The following is a 19,698-nucleotide window of genomic DNA, read 5'->3' on the forward strand; positions in this document are numbered from 1 at the left end:
CACTAAGTTCCAACGAGAGGAGGAGAAGTACACCAGAGGACCCCCACTGTCTCCCTGAGATACATAAAACATACACAAGAGAACATTTAATGATATGTAAATACAGGACAATTTGTCAGAGTCTCTACAACAGTGTTCCCTAAACATAGTGCTGCAAGTAAATATCCACTGCCTTAACCTTTCCTACAGAAAATAATATTGAATTAAAAATGGGTTTAAGAATATAAAATGAGCAATATGTTCATTTTAGTTTGTTGATAATCTGAGGGAGCATTCTACAACTCCCCAACCAATAGGGGCCATCTGAATCACCCTATTGTATATACCGGTAAATGCCGGACTATAAGCCGCGGCTTTTTTCCCATGTTTTGAACCCTGCGGCTTATACAAAGGTGCAGCTTATATAACGATTTTTACAGCTAACGGCCAGTTTGTTAGTTTAACAAGGATTTATATATTGATTTATACAGTTAACGTCCACCAGGGGCGCTCTAGCAGGAAGCAAGAAGGACCCCTGCGGCTTATAGTCAGGTGCGGCTTATATATGTAAAGATTTGTTTTCTTTTCTAAATTTAGCTAGTGAGGCTTATATTCAGGTGTGGCTTATAGCCCAGCAATTACGGTAAAAGCATACAGATCCAACAAAAGGTGGAAGCTGGGGTGGTGGAGGGTGGCCAGTAATATTGAAAGCATCGGCGACAGCAGCAAGCTGCTGCCTATAGGCCTACCCTTATTAAGCAGCATCAAACACGAATGAGCAATTGTAATGGCCGGGATTCGAACCACGGTCTCCCGTGTGGAGCCTCTTATCTAGGATTTTCTTTTTCCTTTGGTTGGGGGAGATCCTGGTGAGCTGGTCTAGCTGTGGGTCAGTGAATTTCTTATTTTTGCTTTTGTCCATGGCTGACCCAGGGCTGTATTAGCCATGAGGCCAGTGGGGCCGGGGCCAGGGGCCCTTGGCTCTCAGGGGCCCTTGTGGGGAACTGTGCCGCGTGATCATCGACAATTTACTAAAATGAAATGTATAACTTAATCAAATATCAAATGTGTGGGCCCCTTCTTCCTATTACATGTAAATCCTGTACGATAGAATGTGCTTTCTTGACCCACACATGATCATCATGCCTTAAAATACGAGCAGTAGGCTTCTGTGTGCGTCAGGACTCGGGAGGGGGGGTTACGGCGGGGGATGGTGGGCCCTAAAAAATGTGAGCCCCCAGAGCCCTCGGGGGGTCTTTTATATTCACCATTACTAAGTAAAACAACAATATAAACCTTTTATTTATAGTCTCTTTAGACATTAAAATAAAAGCCTGGGTATACCGGGTCTTTCAAAATGTCAAAAGTGCACTGTCTACTGGAGGCTGGTGAGGGCAGGTCACAGTATCGGATGGGTTACCAAATACAGTGTAACACACCACACCAGCAACTTTACTGATCTAAACTAGCTACTTAGCTAATGTTGGACTGAATTTCCAGTGCCATGCCCTTATTCCAGTGGACTAATGGACTCAGGCCATACCAGGACCTGCACATAAATTGAGAGGAAGAAGGTGGAGCTGGCAAGAAATGTAATGACCAACTTTTTTCAGTCTCAGAAAGCTGCTCCATGCTGCTAGCCTACAGGTAGCTATGGCTAACTGTTTACACTTCACATATTTACAACAGTAACTGGAAGAGATCCTTATTATCCTAAACTGAAAATAAAGAACTGCTTGCACTTCATTATGAGCCAGGAGAGGCTCCATGACCTATCAACATGCCTAGTAAATTGGCTAAACAGATGGATTTGAAATACATGATAAAGCTAAAGGACTCGTTTGCATCCAGACAGACTAGGAAGATGGCTGTATAAGCACATTTTCAAGATGCATGATCATGTGTGGTGTAAGTGTATCACATCTTTGTTGACCTTTGATGTGTTTAGTGTGTTCTTTGACACACCAAGGTGTGTATACAATACATCAAGTGCATTTGTGTGCATTTGGCCGTGTGCGTGTGTGTGCGTGCGTGCGTATGGCTATGCTATTGCCCCATCAATGACTGTATGTGTTTAAGTAGAAGAGTTATGTTAGCACACGCATTAGTTGATAGCCGCAAATTGCAACACTAGATTTTTTTAATGTGTTTAATCTAGGGTTGCAATACCAATTGTGTTTTGCTGGACAAATTCATGCTGAAATGTAGGCCTAGTCACTACTGAGAGTGAGGTCCAATCAAAGCATTAAGGCCTGGGCTGAAATTCTCTTATTTGAGTATAAAATATTCTGGGTTACACATGGATCAAAATGAACTCTTACCTGACATGCGTCTACTTTGCCCTCCAGGAAGCCAGCACAAATCATCCTTTGGGTTATGAGGTCTCCATAGACTGAGAGCTTTGAACACTTCTCTCTGTCGATCAGAGGAATTGTAGCCTTCTGAAGTGATGGAGATATCCTCCCTGTAAGGATAGATGTGCATGCTTGTCAAGACTGAGTGACAGGGAGTCTTGAAGACATTTTACTCTGATGCGGTCTGTTTGTCTGTCTCATGTTGTACGTTTCTATTTGAAGTTTGTGCAAAGTTGTCTTCTGAATTGATTTTGCACATTTGGCAGATGTGCTGAGCTGCATCCGAGCACCTCGTGTCATTCTGGATTTATTGTAATGTTCATCATCTCTGTGAGGATCTCTCCCTCCTTTCGGCTGGTTTGATTTTTGTGTCGTTCAGTATGTATCCATACAGTGCACTGCTTTACGTGTCATGGCTAGATTGTGATCAACAGCGTTGGCTGTGTGTCTGTGCGCCCACTGAGGTTCTCTGCGTGGTCAGTGTGTTTTTTCAGTGACTTTACTGCATGTCAATATTTGGGCTTTATTCCCTGAATGTGTGCATAAGATTTTAACTGTATCTCTGGGGAATTGACTGGTCATTGTTTTATCAGTAAAAACACCTGGGTTCCCAAGGCTATTTCATCAGTGACATCATCATGGTTTAAATATATTTTCCTTAAATGGTTACACTGACTGTCACTGACCTAAGAGAGATGGTGGTGTTGTTGCCATTTATCATACATTTGCACTTTGATTGCATAGGGATCTGAGATCTATGGTCTGTGATCACAAGATGTGGTCTTGTAGATCTGACTGTAGCTATAGTCTGTATGTTACTATCTTGTTTATTTTTTATGCACATTGTATCTTCTATGTTTATGTATTGTATTCTACTGTCTTGGCCAGGTCTCTCAGGTAAAATAGATACTTTTAGCAATAGATAAACACATTTACAACATACACACCTTTCTCGTCTCGATATCCCCATCCAGTCACTTCCATGGAGGCTTCAGGAGGAAGCTCTAAAGCTTTGGGTGGCAGGCACACTGGCTTACGGGTTTCTAGAGGAAGGAGACGGAGCCGTTAACGCTTTGCAATATTAACATCATCTTGGTCTTCTTAAACCTATCGATTACTCACCCCATGGAGACTTGAATTCATGGATATGTTTAGTTTTTTGTCGCATTCCTAAGCCAATAATTTGATGAAGCAGTGGTTCAGATGCTGGAGTCTCCTTTTTGTCTCCATATAGGGAACCACTGTCAGTCATCAAATTATTAGCTTAGGAATGCAAAATTTGGGGGGTGATCTATCCCTTTAAGTTACATTTCATTGGATCTTTTAAAAGCAACATTAACAAAAGCAAAATTACATTTGATATAATGACCACAAGGTGGCAGCAGAGTACACCAAGTAACATGCCTGCTTGTATTTTGTGTATCCTGATCATAATTGTCTTTTCTAATGTTCCTCACCTCCCACAGTGATAGGGCTGTAGAGCCTGATCATGGCTATGTCATAGTCGTTGCGAGCTGCATCGTAGTCCCCATTGACTATGATCCTGTCGACATATGAGCCTCCCAGTGTCCCCATATAGGTCCTTCCTGACACCACCCTCCAGCGGCTCACCTCCTTCTTAGCCCTGTATAGACCAGAGGGAGGGAGAAGATGAGAACACAAGGAAGGTGCACATGTATTTCTAACCACTTACTGTAAGTCCTATATTTTATACAAAAAAGGTTATTCAAGGTCTCACAACGCACCACAAATTTGAGGATCTTCAACTATAATGACACGCACAAAATGTGGACACCAGGTTTAAAGTGGTTAATTGGCAATTGCAAATGAAGATTCTATGGTTGATTATTATTATTTTTTTTTTACATAATGAGATGGTTACATAAGAAGACAGGTCTATCCCCTAAAACCCCAAGCAATTTATATAACCAATCAGCTGTATGAAACAGAAAATATAGCCTACTTTAATATGCCATTTCCTCATTTGTTAGTGAAAGCCCCCTCCCCCCAAAAAAGGGAATAGGAAAAGAAAAACAGGATCTTAGAAAGTTCTTAATCTCTCACAGACAGGTCCCCATGTTGTTTATTTCATTTTCCTAATAGACAACATGCATGTCCATCTGTAGTATTTTTACTTCTTCCAACTCATGCTTAATGTTGTGTAGCAGTATACAGAAAGCTCAACTTACTGGAGAGTACACGGTAAAAGAAAAGGTACATTTTTCATGCCTAAAAATGGACCGGCAAGGTTTCATTTAAAAAAAGAAAAATGAAACTCTTGAGTCATGGAGGAACAGCCATAAGCAGAGTTTCAATGGGTTTCAGCCAGGCACCCATGACCAACAACACAGAATCCCCCCTATAATATGGTCAGTGGTGTAAAGTAACTAAGTACATTTACTTAACTACTTTACTTAAAGAGATATTTCACTTTAAAAGAAATGTCATTTTTGAGCGGTGGTCACAACGCTCCTATACGTGGCCGTGTGTGTGGGTCTGTCTGTCTGTCTGTCTCCGTGTCTCAGTGTCTGTCTGTCTGTCTGTAGCCTGCAGTAACCTTTTCTGACCACAAATGTTAAGGGAGGGGCGCTGTTGCACACACACACACACACACACACACACACACACACACACACACACACACACACCACCGCTCAGTTCACACAAGTGTGATTTTTATCGTCTAATCAGGCCCTTTTTTAAAGTGAAATATCCCTTTTAATACAATTTTGAGGTATTTGTACTTTACTAGAGCATTTCCAATTCCCAATACTTTTACTTCTACTCCACTACATCTCCGAGGCAAATATTGTACTTTTACTCAACTACTACATGACAACTTTAGTTAGTTACTTTGTAGATTTGGTTATTATTACAAAACATACAATAACCACTTACATGTATACATTTCGACCATTTGAAAATAGCCCATCTACAAGCTCACAATGCGATGCGACACACTGTGAGCTTGTAGATATGCTATTTTCAAAAGATTTGTATTTGAAACTTGAAATGGGACATTCTGCATAATGAGCACTTATACTTTTGGTAATTACATTTTGATGCCAATACTTTTGTACTTTTACAAATTTTGAATTCCGGACTTTTACTTGTAACAGAGTATTTTCTTCATTGCCGAATTGATACTTTTACTTAAGCAAAAGAATTTAGTAGCCTACTTATTCCACCACCACTGTATATGGTTTGTAAATGGACCCCAAAAGGTTGCACTTTCACACTTTGAAAAGTTAAATGAACACTCTGGATTTTATTTTGTACATGTACTGACCCAGAGAAGCAGTGTGCAGCTGTGACCACCCAGCGCGGTGACACTAGGGACCCTCCACACGTGTGCTGTCCACTCTGTTGAAGGCTGACCTGCCACGGCCAGTCCTCTATGACCGCGTCTTCACCGCCCACGATGCGGTCCTGAATTCCCCGCGTTCCACAGTCTGTCAAATTGATTAAGATTGGCGTTAGATCAACACGATTTTACCCATACCATCTTTCCATATTTGAAAAGCAATTTTCTACTAAAGATGGTGAAGTATATGTGCCATTCAGAGGCTTTGTACTGTATGTACAGTAGACCTTCAGTGTAACTGAAGGTCTACTGTTCAAAAAGGAAGGTTCAAAAAGGAAGGTTATGCTTTGTCGTATGACGGGATCACACTGAAAAAATAGAGTTTTGCTATTGTGTTTATAAATTCTATTTTTATATTTGAAAACATTTGCCTATAATGACACCGGGTTGAAAGTGGTTAGGGAAAGGCTGCCTCACCTGAGCAGGTCAAGGAAATGACGGTCCGTGACTGGCACATTTTACTGTTGGGGGAGACAGGGATAGACACAGACTTCTGTTACTACCAAACTTTGCCAAAAAAGTTAACACATATATTGACCTGACGCTCCCTCGGTAATCTCTAGTGTGTGATTTGTCTTAGCTTCTGTTTTAAAATAAACTACTTCATCTCATTCCCTCGTGTGTGTGTGTGTGTGTGTGTGTGTGTGTGTGTGTGTGTGTGTGTGTGTGTGTGTGTGTGTGTGTGTGTGTGTGTGTGTGTGTGTGTGTGTGTGTGTGTGTGTGTGTGTGTGTGTGTGTGTGTGTGTGTGTGTGTGTGTGTGTGTGTGTGTGTGTGTGTGTGTGTGTGTGTGTGTGTGTGTGTGTGTGGGGGGGAGACTAGCTCTGGTCCATAGCCTAAGAAGTAGTTCTCCTTAACGCTATGTCAGTAATGATCCAGCAATAAAAGACACAACAATAGAACTTGCTAGGTGTTGCACTTACTAATAGTCCACATATACTTGCAAGCACACCCCCACACACACCCTGTACGTAAACACACACCCACTCCCATGTAAAAATAACAATACAACAATAAAAATGTAGTCAATAGTTTTTACTGCTAGCCTAGGCTACTGTATCACTATGCCTATATCATGTTTACTGATTTCACTAGTTTGCACCCATATAATGGAAAGGTAAGATGCCTATGCTCTCTGCTTTCCCGAAATGCATATACAGTACATTGTGAAAGGGCTGTGATAGGTAGCACGCAAACCAGACGATGTCTCTCTCTGGGGTTATCGCCATGCCGGCTTGTGGTGGACATTTTTGTCAAAAGTTCTATGTAATCCTCAAAGGGTCTCATGATCAAAATAAGAACATTATAATGTTATGTCAAATCTAAAAGTGCAAGTCTTGCCACAGACCCATTTTCTCTGTGTACGGACACATTGATGACCCCTGGTCTCTCTTACCGGTCAATGGTGGTCTCATGTATGGGGAGGCCCCCTGGTGCTGACCGCGCGGCTGTGAAGGGCCCCAGCCTCAGAGAGGAGGTCAGCTGTTGCACTCGGACGACGGTGCTCTGAGGTTTGCTACGAGACAAAGGAGGAGAACCCGTTGATACCTGATTTCAGATGTAATTATAGCATTATGATCATGTATCATTTGGATTTGGATTATTTCTCTGTTCTTTATACAAAAATCAAATCTGTTACTTTAGCGCAGTGGTTTTCAACCTTTTTCACTTCAAGGTCCATTATTCATTCTGCATTTCAGCCTTTTATGCCCATATATGGATATCCCTGATGTCATCAGTATTAAGCCCATATATGGACATATTGAGTCAGCCTCTGTTCAAAGGGCGATGTCGCTTCTTGCCCTTAGGGCGTCTTACTGGTGTTGGTACCATAAGAGGCAAACGTTGATTAAAATAACAATTCTTCTACATTCTGTAGAGAATGTAGAAGAATTAGACCTCTTGTAAATTACAAGAGAATTTAGACCTCTTGTAAATTAAGTAATGCAGATGTTTAATAATAATTATCATCTCAGCAGCAGTATAATGACATGGTGCGTGTACAGTACAGATGTAACCTCGCATTCCCAGTCCATTCATGGCTATGTTTTAGTTCTTTTAAAAAGGTACAAACTCACTTTGTGTATCCCAGTTGCTGACATGCGGCCTGCGTGTGCTCTTCAGTCCAGCCCTCGCTGCAGACACTCCTCCATCCTGTGCCTGTGCTGTACATCTGCAAGATTCTCTTATCTGACACCAGACGCACTGGACGGAAGAATAAAGAAATACACTTTTTAGCCCGTGACCCAAAAGAGAAATTATTTGTTTACCCAGGACCCAAACTAGTGAAAACAGCAGATGGCTATATTCACATTTTCTAATTTATAGAATTTCTAAAAATGTTCATTTATTTATTATGAATTAATTTTTTAAGGAAAATCTTAGCTTTTTGGGGAATGTTTTTTGAAAATGTTTTGAAATAACAAATTGGAAAATCACACATCGTTATACAGTAGCTTATAGCGTGGAGATCAGTTCTTTCCAGCAACCGACACATCGTACGATGGGGTGTAAATTTGGTTTATGAGAGTGAGAGGACTGAAAGTAGATTTACTTTTGAGGTATTTGTACTCTACAAGCTCGCGACGCGTTGTGAGCTGCTATTTTCAAACATGTTGTACTCTTACTTTTCATATTTTGAGTATGTGTTGATGCCAAATTGCCAATACTTTTGTACTTTGGTACTTTTTCCACCACTGGAGAGGAGGTACTGTAGAGAAAAGAAAATTGAAACAAAAGGAGACGTTTTCTCTGTGTGTTCCTGTTCTATACCTGGGAAGGTGTCGTTGACTTTGAAGCTGGACACGCAGCTGACCTCGTCCTCCCCGTTTGCGCAGTCCTCTCTCCCATCACAGGCTTTGTCTATGGAGATGAACTTCATCGACCGCGAGCAGAAGAAGTACTTGGTCTCAATCAGCTGTTTGGCTGCAAGATTAAGTGAAGAAAGGCACATCAGGAGGGAAGATCAGAAACAGAAAAATGCAAAAACCTTTCTTGACTTTTCTTTTTTCTTTTTGTATTAACCACTTGAACTTTGGCGTCCCTGTTGTGGGGGAGAACATTCAGTGAAAACAACCAATGTACAAGCATTACAACGCTTGTAGATTTTCAGAGATTTGCTGTACAGGGGAAAAAATAAGTAGAGCGCTTCCCAGGACCCCCGTCAACTACATACCTTAGTGTTTAAGTGGTTTTATGTAATGATGTAATGTTTGGCATCCCACACTGTAGTGTATGAAGCCTAATTATTACAACTGCTAATAATATGCAGTGTAAAATGATTTTTTTAGTGGTACAGGAGGGGAAATTACTTCTCTGCATTGACCCAGCATCGTGCGATACCAAACATATCTCTGAGGAAGCAATATTTATGTTGCAGCACTATATACTTATACTGTGCACTGTATTTAGAGTAGTGACTCACTGAAGTACACGGCAGTGGCCAGTATGCCCAGCACCACAATGACTGTGAGGACGGTGAGCACCACTCGCTTCCACTTTGACAGCGAGGCCTTCTGAGGTTTCTGAGCTGTCATGGGCCTTCGGTGACGGCCAGGCCGTGGTAACACTGGAAGAAAGGAAAAGTAGAGTAATGTGATGTGTTGGACGGAAGACAGAGATCAGAAAGACATTAAAATGTCTAAGTGTAATTCTCAGTGTAGTCAAAGGACACAGGAAATGATGACGGGAATATACTACTGTATACGACAAAAATACCTTGAATTCATAGATTACTGACATGTTAGACAACAACATATGTTATACCCTTGCATCACCAACATGAACTAATCTTAGTCTTACCTTGCTGCCTAGGATTCAGCGGTTTTGTAGTATCCTCAGCCTGCTGGGTGTCTGTCTGTTGGGGAAAATGGGAAATATGCGTAAGACAACATATTATGCCATATACAGTAGTATAGGCGCCACATGGACAATAGCATGTGGGTTTGACAGGGGGGGAAAAGCCCTCTGCCTGTAATGTACACACACATGTCTTTGTGAGACTGAAGCATAATGTTTTGTCTTTGCAAAGTTTGTCACAAGAGGCGTGGAGGGATATAGGAGACAAAAACATGGAACATAGCGTGCCCTTATACTGTATTAATGGCTGTACTTTAGCAGTATAGCTGACAGTTTATCCTGTGGCTGAAGGGCATGTTCCCATAATCTATCAACGGGGTGGTCTTTACGGCTTCTCTACTACTACAGTACCAATGGACCTGGACAATGGGGCATTGTGTCAACGACTACTGAGAACAATAATGAAGCACCTATAATCAGGGAAGATTACCTTACACACAGATGCGATCTACTGAATATGAATGCGAGAGGAGGGACAGGTGCAATACTAGTATAGGGCATCAGTAGCCTGTCCCCGGACAGTTATTACTGGGGGTTTCCAAACTTTTCCATGCCAAGGACCCCTAAAAATGTGGGGGTCCAATGCTGCCCCCTGACCCACTGTCTATTCACAGGCCATAGCAGTAACATGTACATGTACTGTACACTGTTGATTCATAGATTAGTGTGCCAGTTTTGTCATTTCCCAACATTTAAAAGGGGTGGGAAAAGCAACAATTATTATCAACGAAACAAAGTAAAAATGAATCAGTTTACAACTGAATCAATTTAAAAAACGGACAATGTTCAACCTGAAACCGTTTAAAAAAGGAGTTTCCAGTGAGCAAGTCAAATAATAGCCTACACTTGTTCACACTGTGGTACTTTTGCTTTGGTGTCAAAACAACTCCCTTTGTTATCTCATTATGTAGAACAGATCTGACGCTTGCAGTGACATTAAGTGTAAGATGAGTTTTTTAAACTGGCAGCTGGTTTGCTGCCATTTTGTTAAGTTAAGATGACTCATCATGTGGTGTTGTTGGTGTCTGTCACAACAATCTGGCTATATGCAAGTGTTAAGCAGGTGGTAGCCTAAGTAGTAACTCAGACAGTGTTGGATGCATTCTTCTGGCAACCTGCTGTTTATCTGCCCATTATTCAGGTTTGGCCGTTTGGGTATAAGTTCCCTCTTCCTGTCATGGCCAGTTTGGTGTGGCTTATCATTGTTAAAACAAAACAAAAAAAGAGAGATTTTGTGTATTTGTTTTTTGTGGGCCTTGGATAGTAGTTGTCACTGAAATAAAAACACTCTCTCTCTCACACACACACACACACACACACACACACACACACACACACACACACACACACACACACACACACACACACACACACACACACACACACACACACACACCACCAAACTCAGCAGAATGAGGACTCAGGAGTTCTAGGAACAAGTGGAACATGAACCTATCCTGGACTAGACCTTAGCGCGCACAAAGAATGTGGTGGGACTGGTTCACTTGCCTGGACAGTGTTGTTTAGGTGTGGGAGGTGGGGGTAGGGCGGTGGTCACCCTATACTCTTAAGTATCTGCTCCACCAGCAGACTGACACACTCTTACATAACTCTTACATACGCTTTTTATGTAACACCAGTATTATATTCTAAAACCTATAGTGTTCCAATATCATATCATTATATTGAAGATATCGTTTGGCCAGACAGCCATGCTTAGTTTTTTCTTTTATGCAAAATGGTGTCAGAGCGAGAGGGAGTGACCTCTAAGGAGTAGCAACATGCTCCTTTCTTGATATCATATTCATTGTTCTTATGAAACAGGTTGTAGATTGTAAACCAATGTCTAATGCTGCATTCACACTGAGAGAAGCCAAGCTAATGGTTGGCTTGGTAATTCAATGTAAACTCTATGCAAACCAGCTTTTAACATTTCCAAGCTTTTTTTCGAGCATGGAAATTTTAAAAGCTGGTTTGCATAGAGATTACATTGAATTACCAAACCAACCATTAGCTTGGCTTCTCTCAGTGTGAATGCAGCATAAGCCTGTGATAATACATCATGATCACAGAGATTTCTCGCATTTATTGCAAGCTATGGGTGTATTTGTACACTGTATGCGGGAGTTCATTCAGTGATTAGATCTCATTGTAAACCACCATGAGGAGGAACTACCGGTAGGTCATCAGATTATGGATTATTACTTTATATAGGAGCGTTGATAATGAAGGACGGATGGATGACTTGGTATAGAAAAGTGAGAAGTATATTCCCAGTCAGGGACGTGCAGAGAATGTTAGAGAGGCGGGGGCTGAAATCTCTAAAAGGTCCTTTTGGTGAAAATACCGAAAATAGCCAAACTCCAAGCTCACAACGTGTCGCAGCACGACGCGTTGTGAGCTTGGAGGTCGGCTATTTTCAGTACTTGATACCACACTGAACTAAGCATAATCAAGTAAATACTGGAGCTGTGGCGTATGGCATGAGAGAGGACAATTCTTTCAACATAAGATGCCGCATTCAAGTTCAGGAGAGTTTGGACAAGGCAATTCTCTTGAATGCTGCCTTCCAGTATGGCATGAAAAGAGGGCATTTGTTTTTCTTTCACCATAGTAGAAAGTGCATTCATGGTCTGGAGAGGGCAGTTTTTTTTTACAGATGGGTAAAAGGGCAGTGCCCCAAGCCCCCGTTGATGTCTATGTGTGCACATGCCTGTTCCCAGTCATGGAAAAAGGGAAGGACAACACTTGAGGAGTTTACTGTGAAACCAACTTGTGGTTAAAGTGAAACTGCCAATCCTGTGACGTGACTCAGGCTGGCTCATTGGTCCTGTTTGGCCAGTTGCTACTGTAGGCCTCAGCTGGAGTGGCACAGCTCTGATGAGAAAGCATAACTGGGTCAACGACAACTGTTTAACATAAGAGCCTGGGTAGAACGCTTGTTTCACTGAAGCGCACCTCTTCTCTACTTCTCAGCTCGTTTGGACTGTGTTGAACTGCACAGAGGGAAGTCATAAAAGGCCTTTTGTGTAGTCACGCGGGATGTGCCATAATCAAAGGTAGAGATCTAGACTAGCATGCACGGATGTTCAAAGATACAATCACATACATGCAAAACCGTATGTGCATTATGTGTGTAGATGTGCATGTGTATGTGCGCATGTGTACACAACAAAGTTGGGTGACTGTTATGGGAGTAGCCTGGTTAGTGCTGCTGGCTGCTAAACAGCCTCAACCAGTTATCACATCCGCCTGTCATGTTTAAACAAATATTAAACAAATATTAAACAAATCCACAGAATATAGACCAGGTCGTATCATGATCAACTGCAATAGTATGACATGAACTGCTATTACAGTCACAGTCATTAGAGATGCAAATACAATGCTACCACACCTGCATCATCACACAATTACATGATTATGCACACAAAACAGAAAAAAACTCAAATGACTTACAAGCAGAACCCAAATATGGCACAGCAGTAGGTAAGGCAATTTTATTTGTACAGCACATTTCACCAAGGCAATTCAGTGTGCTTTACACAAAACCTATAACAATAATAAAATAATAAAATGTCATTTTAAAATGACATGTCCAGTAATAGGAAATGGATGTATCTACTGGTAGAGCAAAGTGCAAAGGGCGATGAGGCAGAACCATTTCTGTGTCACCATGAAATGTAATATACTGTAGTGCCATCCAATAATTTAGTGTCATGTGGCAGCAGCATAATAAGAAACTGCTTGTAGACGAGAGCCACTAGATTTTAATTACAGTAATAAAACTGAATACATGACAACCACGTTCAGCTGCATAGTTACCTGGCCCAGAGAAAAGGCATACTGTCTGTACGTACTGTTAGCCTACAAATGTTTCTCGTTTCAGCTCCACTCACCCACATGATGCAGTTGTCCGCTCTTTTCAGGGCCAGATTCACCTCGCCGGACACAGGGGCCGCGGGGAACAGAGGTAACACTGTCCTCTCCAAACCTGTCCCTGATCACTTTTCCTTTCCCTGCAAACTGCCTCTGCTGCTCCTGTGCTGCTATGACTTATCAAACTCCTCTCTTTCTCTCTCTCTTTCTCTCTCTCTCTCTGTCTGTCTGTCTGTCTGTCTGTCTGTCTGTCTGTCTGTCTGTCTGTCTCTCTCACTCTCACTCTCTCTCTCTCTCTCTCTCTCTGTGTCTCTGTCTGTCTCTCTCTGTCTCTGCCCGTCTCTCTCCCACTCTTATCTTTCTGTATCCCCTCTTCTTTGTACAGTAGTGTAACCGTATCCACTCTGCGTGGTGCCTGAGTTGACTTCCTATGAAATCCCGAGGCTGTAATAAGGGTTACCGTGCTGCTGCTTTTGTTGTGTTGACACTCTGCCTCCCCAGGATTGTTTTTTGATGACCCAGCCCCTTTGCTGACAACACAAACACCAAACTATTCCAGGCAGGTAACCTGACACTTTGAGCCCTCTAGCTCGCTCTACCTGTGGAACTCCCTTAACATTTTCAAACCTGCACACCTCCGTGTCTCTCTGTGTGTCTCTCTGTGTGTGTGTGTGTGTGTGTGTGTGTGTGTGTGTGTGTGTGTGTGTGTGTGTGTGTGTGTGTGTGTGTGTGTGTGTGTGTGTGTGTGTGTGTGTGTGTGTGTGTGTGTGTGTGTGTGTGTGTGTGTGTGTGTGTCTCTCTCTCTCTCTCTCTCTCTCTCTCTCTCTCTCTCTCTCTCTCTCTCTCTCTCTCTCTCTCTCTCTCTCTCACCTCATGTTGTCCCCATGGATTTAAGTTCTCAGTTTCCACACTGATTTCAGTCATTCTATAGAAGCCAGCATGCTTCTATATTGCGTGAAAACTGCCCTTCTAAACTCTCAATGCGCCCACTTGTAGATAGGACAGGGGTCTTCAACAGGGTGTCCGGGACCCCTATGGGGTCCTCAGAGTTACTAGGGGGTCCTCCAAATCGTTGTGTTTTTATCTTAACCACTTGAACCCTAACGTCCATATTTTGAGAACTTTAGCCAAAAATAGCAGATCTACAAGCTCACAACGCCTCACGCTGTGAGACGACGTGAGCTATTTTTGTCAAAAAATTATTTTTGGCAAAGAGGTTTCGTGTAGGGGGGAAAAAGAGCAGACCAAGTACAGAGTGATAGTTCAAGTTTATTAATTATTGACGGTTCAAGTGGTTAAATATCTGAGAACACAAATTGACATGAATCCAAAATACACTGACGATTGTGCTGTCAAACAATGAAAATGTGAACAGGTTCTGGGGGTCCCTGTTTCATCTCTCTCTCAACTAAGGGGTCCTTGGCCTGAAAACGTTGAAGACCCCTGAGATAGGCTAATATAATGTCAGAATAAATAATAACTTCGCACTTTGACCTTCATGTCCTATGGCTCTTTTTTTATCGCTTTCGTTCCTGTTATTCTTTATCTTGATTGCCTTTGAATCGTCTTCGTGGACGAAATGAGCTGTTCAAATACACGTATGCACAGCACACAGGCACACACACACACACACACACACACACACACACACACACACACACACACACCTACTGCAGTTTTTAGTTTGAGTTGTTGTTTTGTGACACACTGATCTGTATTCAGAAGTCAGTTGGCTGTCCGCCAGGAGCACCTTTTTGAACCATGACTCATGTGTACCATGTCAGAAATCAAAACCTGTAAGGACATTCTTATCTGATCACATTATTAATAAGGGTGTGGGCAGATACCGTCTTTGACTAAAGAGCACCTCCACCTGTGTGTGTGTGTGTGTGTGTGTGTGTGTGTGTGTGTGTGTGTGTGTGTGTGTGTGTGTGTGTGTGTGTGTGTGTGTGTGTGTGTGTGTGTGTGTGTGTGTGTGTGTGTGTGTGTGTGTGTGTGTGTGTGTGTGTGTGTGTGTGTGTGTGTGCATGCGTACGTACGTGTGATGTACGTGTGATGTTTTTTAGGAAAAGTGTGATGTCCCCTGCAATTAATTGACTACCCTGCTTATTGGAATTAGATAGATAAGGCCCCTTCAGTCATTACCCTACTATGGTCACTAGGTCAGTGCTTCTCGGTGCTCAAGGACAATATGGGACCGGTTATGGGAGAGTGGGCAAAAGAGAAAAAAAAGAGGAAAGGATACCGCTTGGGAGTGCAAGAAACAGACTGCCATCTTTGTCCTACAAAGTGAATAAGCTATTGTTTTAAACAGCACCTGGTTGTACTGCATGACCCGGGCTGCTGAAAGCTACCTTGCTGCACAATGCCTCAACCGTACTGCAGATCAGCAGAGACATTGTACTCATTGGTTATCCCAGAATCTTCTCGCTCCTCTGGGATCACTTACGTCTTATACAACATTATGGGACTGCAGATTGTGTGACCTATGGTGTGACCTATGGTTCAAGAGTTGTATGAAGCGGCCAACTCCGGGGCCACTCTGGGGCCATTTGTAGCCCAAGGAATGTTTTTTGTGCAAAACAAATGCTTGCAATGGATTCAGCATCATGACAAACTCCTAGTTAGACCCCTCACATCCTACTTTAATACCCAGATTTTTTTCTTTCCACCTGTATAGATTAGAGCAAGCCCTGGGCTACATCTGTGCAAAATGTGGCGCTTTTAGACTGATTTGCACAAAATTAGCATTTGCTCCCCTTAAGGCCACACACTACAAGGACACTTCGACACCAACTCTGGGGGAGCCCAGGATTGAACTGGGAACCGTGTGGTTCTCCATCCGGCTGCTCTACCGGCCTATACCGATGACAGCCGCTGACACCCCGTATCTGTCTACCGGTAGCAATTTAGCTTGCGTTTCGACCCATTCTCTTTCTGTAATGGTGAGCGGGCCCTTTGGACTGAGAGCTTGGTGTCACTACACACCTGCTGCGCATCAAGTTAACCGATGCACACAGGATAAATCATCCCCACAAACAGCCTTTATAATGACAGGTTAGGTATCAGATTTTTATATGTATTTCTGTGAGGCTATCATCCACATGATACACCAAGGTATGGCCATCAGTTTGTGGCTACATGGAAATAAAGTGCCTTTGGCCCGTCATCTTGGCTGCTGTCAATCCAATTGAGCTTGTTACACCTTCCTTTGGTGTGATCCGTTTCCAATAGCAGCACCCATGCATATTATGGGCAGTAACTACACAAGATCACAGGTAAATTACAGTGCGTTTGTATGTTCCATAAAATAATAAGAGTCATAAGTCAGACTGCTATAATGAATCTATTGTTCATTGATCCAAGTCTCAGGCCCTTACTAGTCAAACCAAACCAAACAGATTTGTTTGCCTGCATATCCCCGCTGGCCACCAGCCAGAGCCTAAAACACACACATTAAATGTCAAGAGATCAATATCAGACTGAAACTACCTGTTGGTGTTGGAATGGCGCATGGACAGCAGACAAAGTGCACAGACTACTGTATATTGTCTGTAAATAAAACACATCAGGACATTGTAACGATCATTAGACTCAGAACAATATCTATCTCCTGCAGTCTCCCTAACCAGAGTTCAGTTTGAATTCATGTATAGAATTATGTGCAGGATCCAATTTGCATACAGATGTGAAAGACTTAATTCACATTGTTTATGAGACCGAAAACACTTATGCCGTGTGCCAGTGCATACCCACCCCTGTCTAAGGTTGCCTACCCCTGATCTATGTACTGTAGGTGGTGGGCCTCTTTCCTTTCCTGGCTGTGCCCTGGGTTGGCTCGCACAGTGTCAGTTTGCTTTCCACCAGTTCTGGGTGCCCAACCAGCCTCATCCTTCTCTCACTGACCTTGTCTGTAACTCGTGGTACGTGCCCGTAGGGGATGGACCACATCATGACATTTCTGACACCAAGTGCCATTCGTAGCAACATTATTGTGTAGACACCATATAGGGCCCTTTCTTGCTGTGCTGTGAGCGTCCATGTCTCGGCCCAATACAGCAGTACTGACTCCACTGTAGCTATTGTATGAACAGCTGCACCTTGAGGTCTTCTCCCATGTCAAGTCATGGTTTTGTCCAATCCTTTTGTTTGCTTGGCATTGAGCTTGAGGCCGTTTCCTGCTCATGTCTAACTGCCAGTAGTAGTTATTTTCCTTTCTCTGTATCCAATAAAGCAGGTTCACTAAAGTTTACCTGACAAATTGATAAAGCGGGTTTACTAAAGTTTAGCTGACATCACACGTTCCTCCACAGCAAAGTGTGAGTGAATCCAGGTTATCAGGCTGGCAATGCCAGGCTACTGATAAAGCAGGTTTACTAAAGTTTAGCACACATACTGATAAAGCAGGGTTACTAAAGTTTAGCAGGAATCTTAATAAGAGCTAGATCAATGTTCTTCACAAATGTAACCTGATGTGTGCAGTGGTGAAAGAAGTACTGAGTATTTAAGTAAAAGTAGCCATAACACAGCGTAAAATATACTTCTTTTGGTATTCCTGTACTGTAAAAGTCCTGTGTTTACTTAGATAAAAGTACTAAAAGGCCCGGGCCGCACCGGTGGTCTGGGCACCCTAGGCTGTAATGCCAGCCTGACATTGTGTTGAGGGTTTGAATCCCGTTCTCGACGACCTTCGCAGCATGTCACTCCCCATCTCTCCCTCATTTCCTGTCAGTCTACTGTCCTTTAAATTCTGGGTAGCTTAACATATAACACAATTATCACTATTAGTGTAAGACGCCTCAGGACGACATGCAACCTCGCCCTGGCCATCCAGTGATGTATATCGGACCAGTTACCCATGTATGGAGACCCCTGGTACCCATAAATGGAGATCCATGTACTGTATATGGAGATATGCTGTGAGAGCCAAAACATGTTTACTCAGTTATTCGTTATGTGAAAGTCCTATGATGTCTATGACATCTGACATCATACCCTTTTATGGCCATACATTGAGATCCCTGTCTGTAGAACCAGCCACACATATATGGGCTGTCTTCGCAATATATGGATTCTTTTAGTGTGGCATGTGGCCGATGTGGCCTCCATATATAGGCATTCCCATATGAAGTCTTGTTAGATATGGGCTTAATATTGATAACATCAGGGAACTCCATATTGGGCATAAAAGTGATTCTGGTTAGTGTGACATCACAGTGAAGCCAGAGTGTGATGTCAGAGCCCCATGCATGCATGCATACATACATACATACGGACAAGCTGTGACCGTTTACATACTAATGCAGTGGAGTAGTAGGTGAGTTACATTCACCATTGTTGTGATACACCCCGTAACATAAGTACGGAGATGTACTGACTGTATAGTAATTATACCTTCAGAGTGTCTTCTACTGTATGCTGTACCACATGTCTCAGTCTATACCATCTAATCACATTGCTGCATGAGCAACAGAAATATAACCTTGTTAAATGTCATGGTGCATGCTATACACAAGAAAGATACATTAAAGACGTAAGGTTACATTAGGTTCAGAGCCACACACTGCAACTTACCTACTTGGAGACATTATTGGCACAGCTATTTGTGGGACATTTATGTGTGTTTTAAGAATTTGTTTTTCTTCTTGCTTTTTTGCTTTTTACAAGAATTGCTAAACACTATATTGCATTTTGTCTGTGTTATCATCATCTAAATATATATTTAAAAAAATCTGGACAATTCAAGTTTGAAGTGAAACTATTGGTCAATGTCAATATGCTACTCACGTGAGTGTGGCCGTCAGTCCTTGTCAGCTGATTCTCGCAGTAGAGATTAAATCCTGTAATGGTTTATTGATGAAAATGATCTTACTCCTTGCTTGTCTAGTTAGTCCAGTTTTGTGTCCTCATCTGTAAGCTCATTAATGATATTATAACACAATTCCAAAAGGTAAAATGCTCCACTATAGTAAAAAATCCCTTTCCCATGAACATTGTGCAGCTGCTTATCCAACCCACGCTCTTCTCTCTCTGTCACTCTTTCTGTGTTTGCCTGATCTTTGCTCTCCCCCTTGTTAAAAAAGGAAACACCCATAGTACCATGCTGGCCCTCATTTCCCACTCATCCTCCACCCCTTCCCAGTCTTTACCATACCATGTTTCTTCATCAAGTTCATCTTGTTACCTCATGATGACCCCATTAACCACAGTTTACCACAGAAACGCCCATACACCATTGGCTTCCCGAAAGTGTGGCGCTTCGCCAA

At 42.4% G+C, this 19,698-nt stretch overlaps 1 protein-coding gene across 2 annotated transcripts in view; it reads right to left on the reverse strand.

Annotated features, from left to right (window-relative positions):
* tmprss4a (transmembrane serine protease 4a) overlaps positions 1 to 19,457 on the reverse strand; it is a 21,810-nt gene extending 2,353 nt beyond the window's left edge. Inside the window, exons 1-12 of one of the 2 annotated variants that reach the window (XM_080732121.1) lie at positions 19,220 to 19,457; positions 9,497 to 9,551; positions 9,120 to 9,263; positions 8,468 to 8,620; positions 7,774 to 7,900; positions 7,092 to 7,211; positions 6,115 to 6,158; positions 5,623 to 5,785; positions 3,791 to 3,957; positions 3,281 to 3,376; positions 2,301 to 2,443; positions 1 to 54 (exon numbers count right to left, since the gene is read on the reverse strand). The exon at positions 1 to 54 is cut by the window's left edge and continues 99 nt beyond it. In XM_080732121.1, the coding sequence (XP_080588247.1) occupies positions 1 to 54; positions 2,301 to 2,443; positions 3,281 to 3,376; positions 3,791 to 3,957; positions 5,623 to 5,785; positions 6,115 to 6,158; positions 7,092 to 7,211; positions 7,774 to 7,900; positions 8,468 to 8,620; positions 9,120 to 9,231 (1,179 nt within the window). In that variant the 5' untranslated portion in view covers positions 9,232 to 9,263; positions 9,497 to 9,551; positions 19,220 to 19,457. Of the gene's footprint in view, positions 55 to 2,300; positions 2,444 to 3,280; positions 3,377 to 3,790; positions 3,958 to 5,622; positions 5,786 to 6,114; positions 6,159 to 7,091; positions 7,212 to 7,773; positions 7,901 to 8,467; positions 8,621 to 9,119; positions 9,264 to 9,496; positions 9,552 to 13,452; positions 13,683 to 19,219 lie in introns of those variants that run through there. The other variant, XM_080732120.1, reaches the window with a different exon arrangement.
* Between the last annotated feature and the right edge of the window lie 241 nt (positions 19,458 to 19,698).

This window comes from Nannobrachium achirus (assembly GCF_963921795.1).
Source record: "Nannobrachium achirus genome assembly, chromosome: 8".
Classification (NCBI taxonomy): domain Eukaryota; kingdom Metazoa; phylum Chordata; class Actinopteri; order Myctophiformes; family Myctophidae; genus Nannobrachium; species Nannobrachium achirus.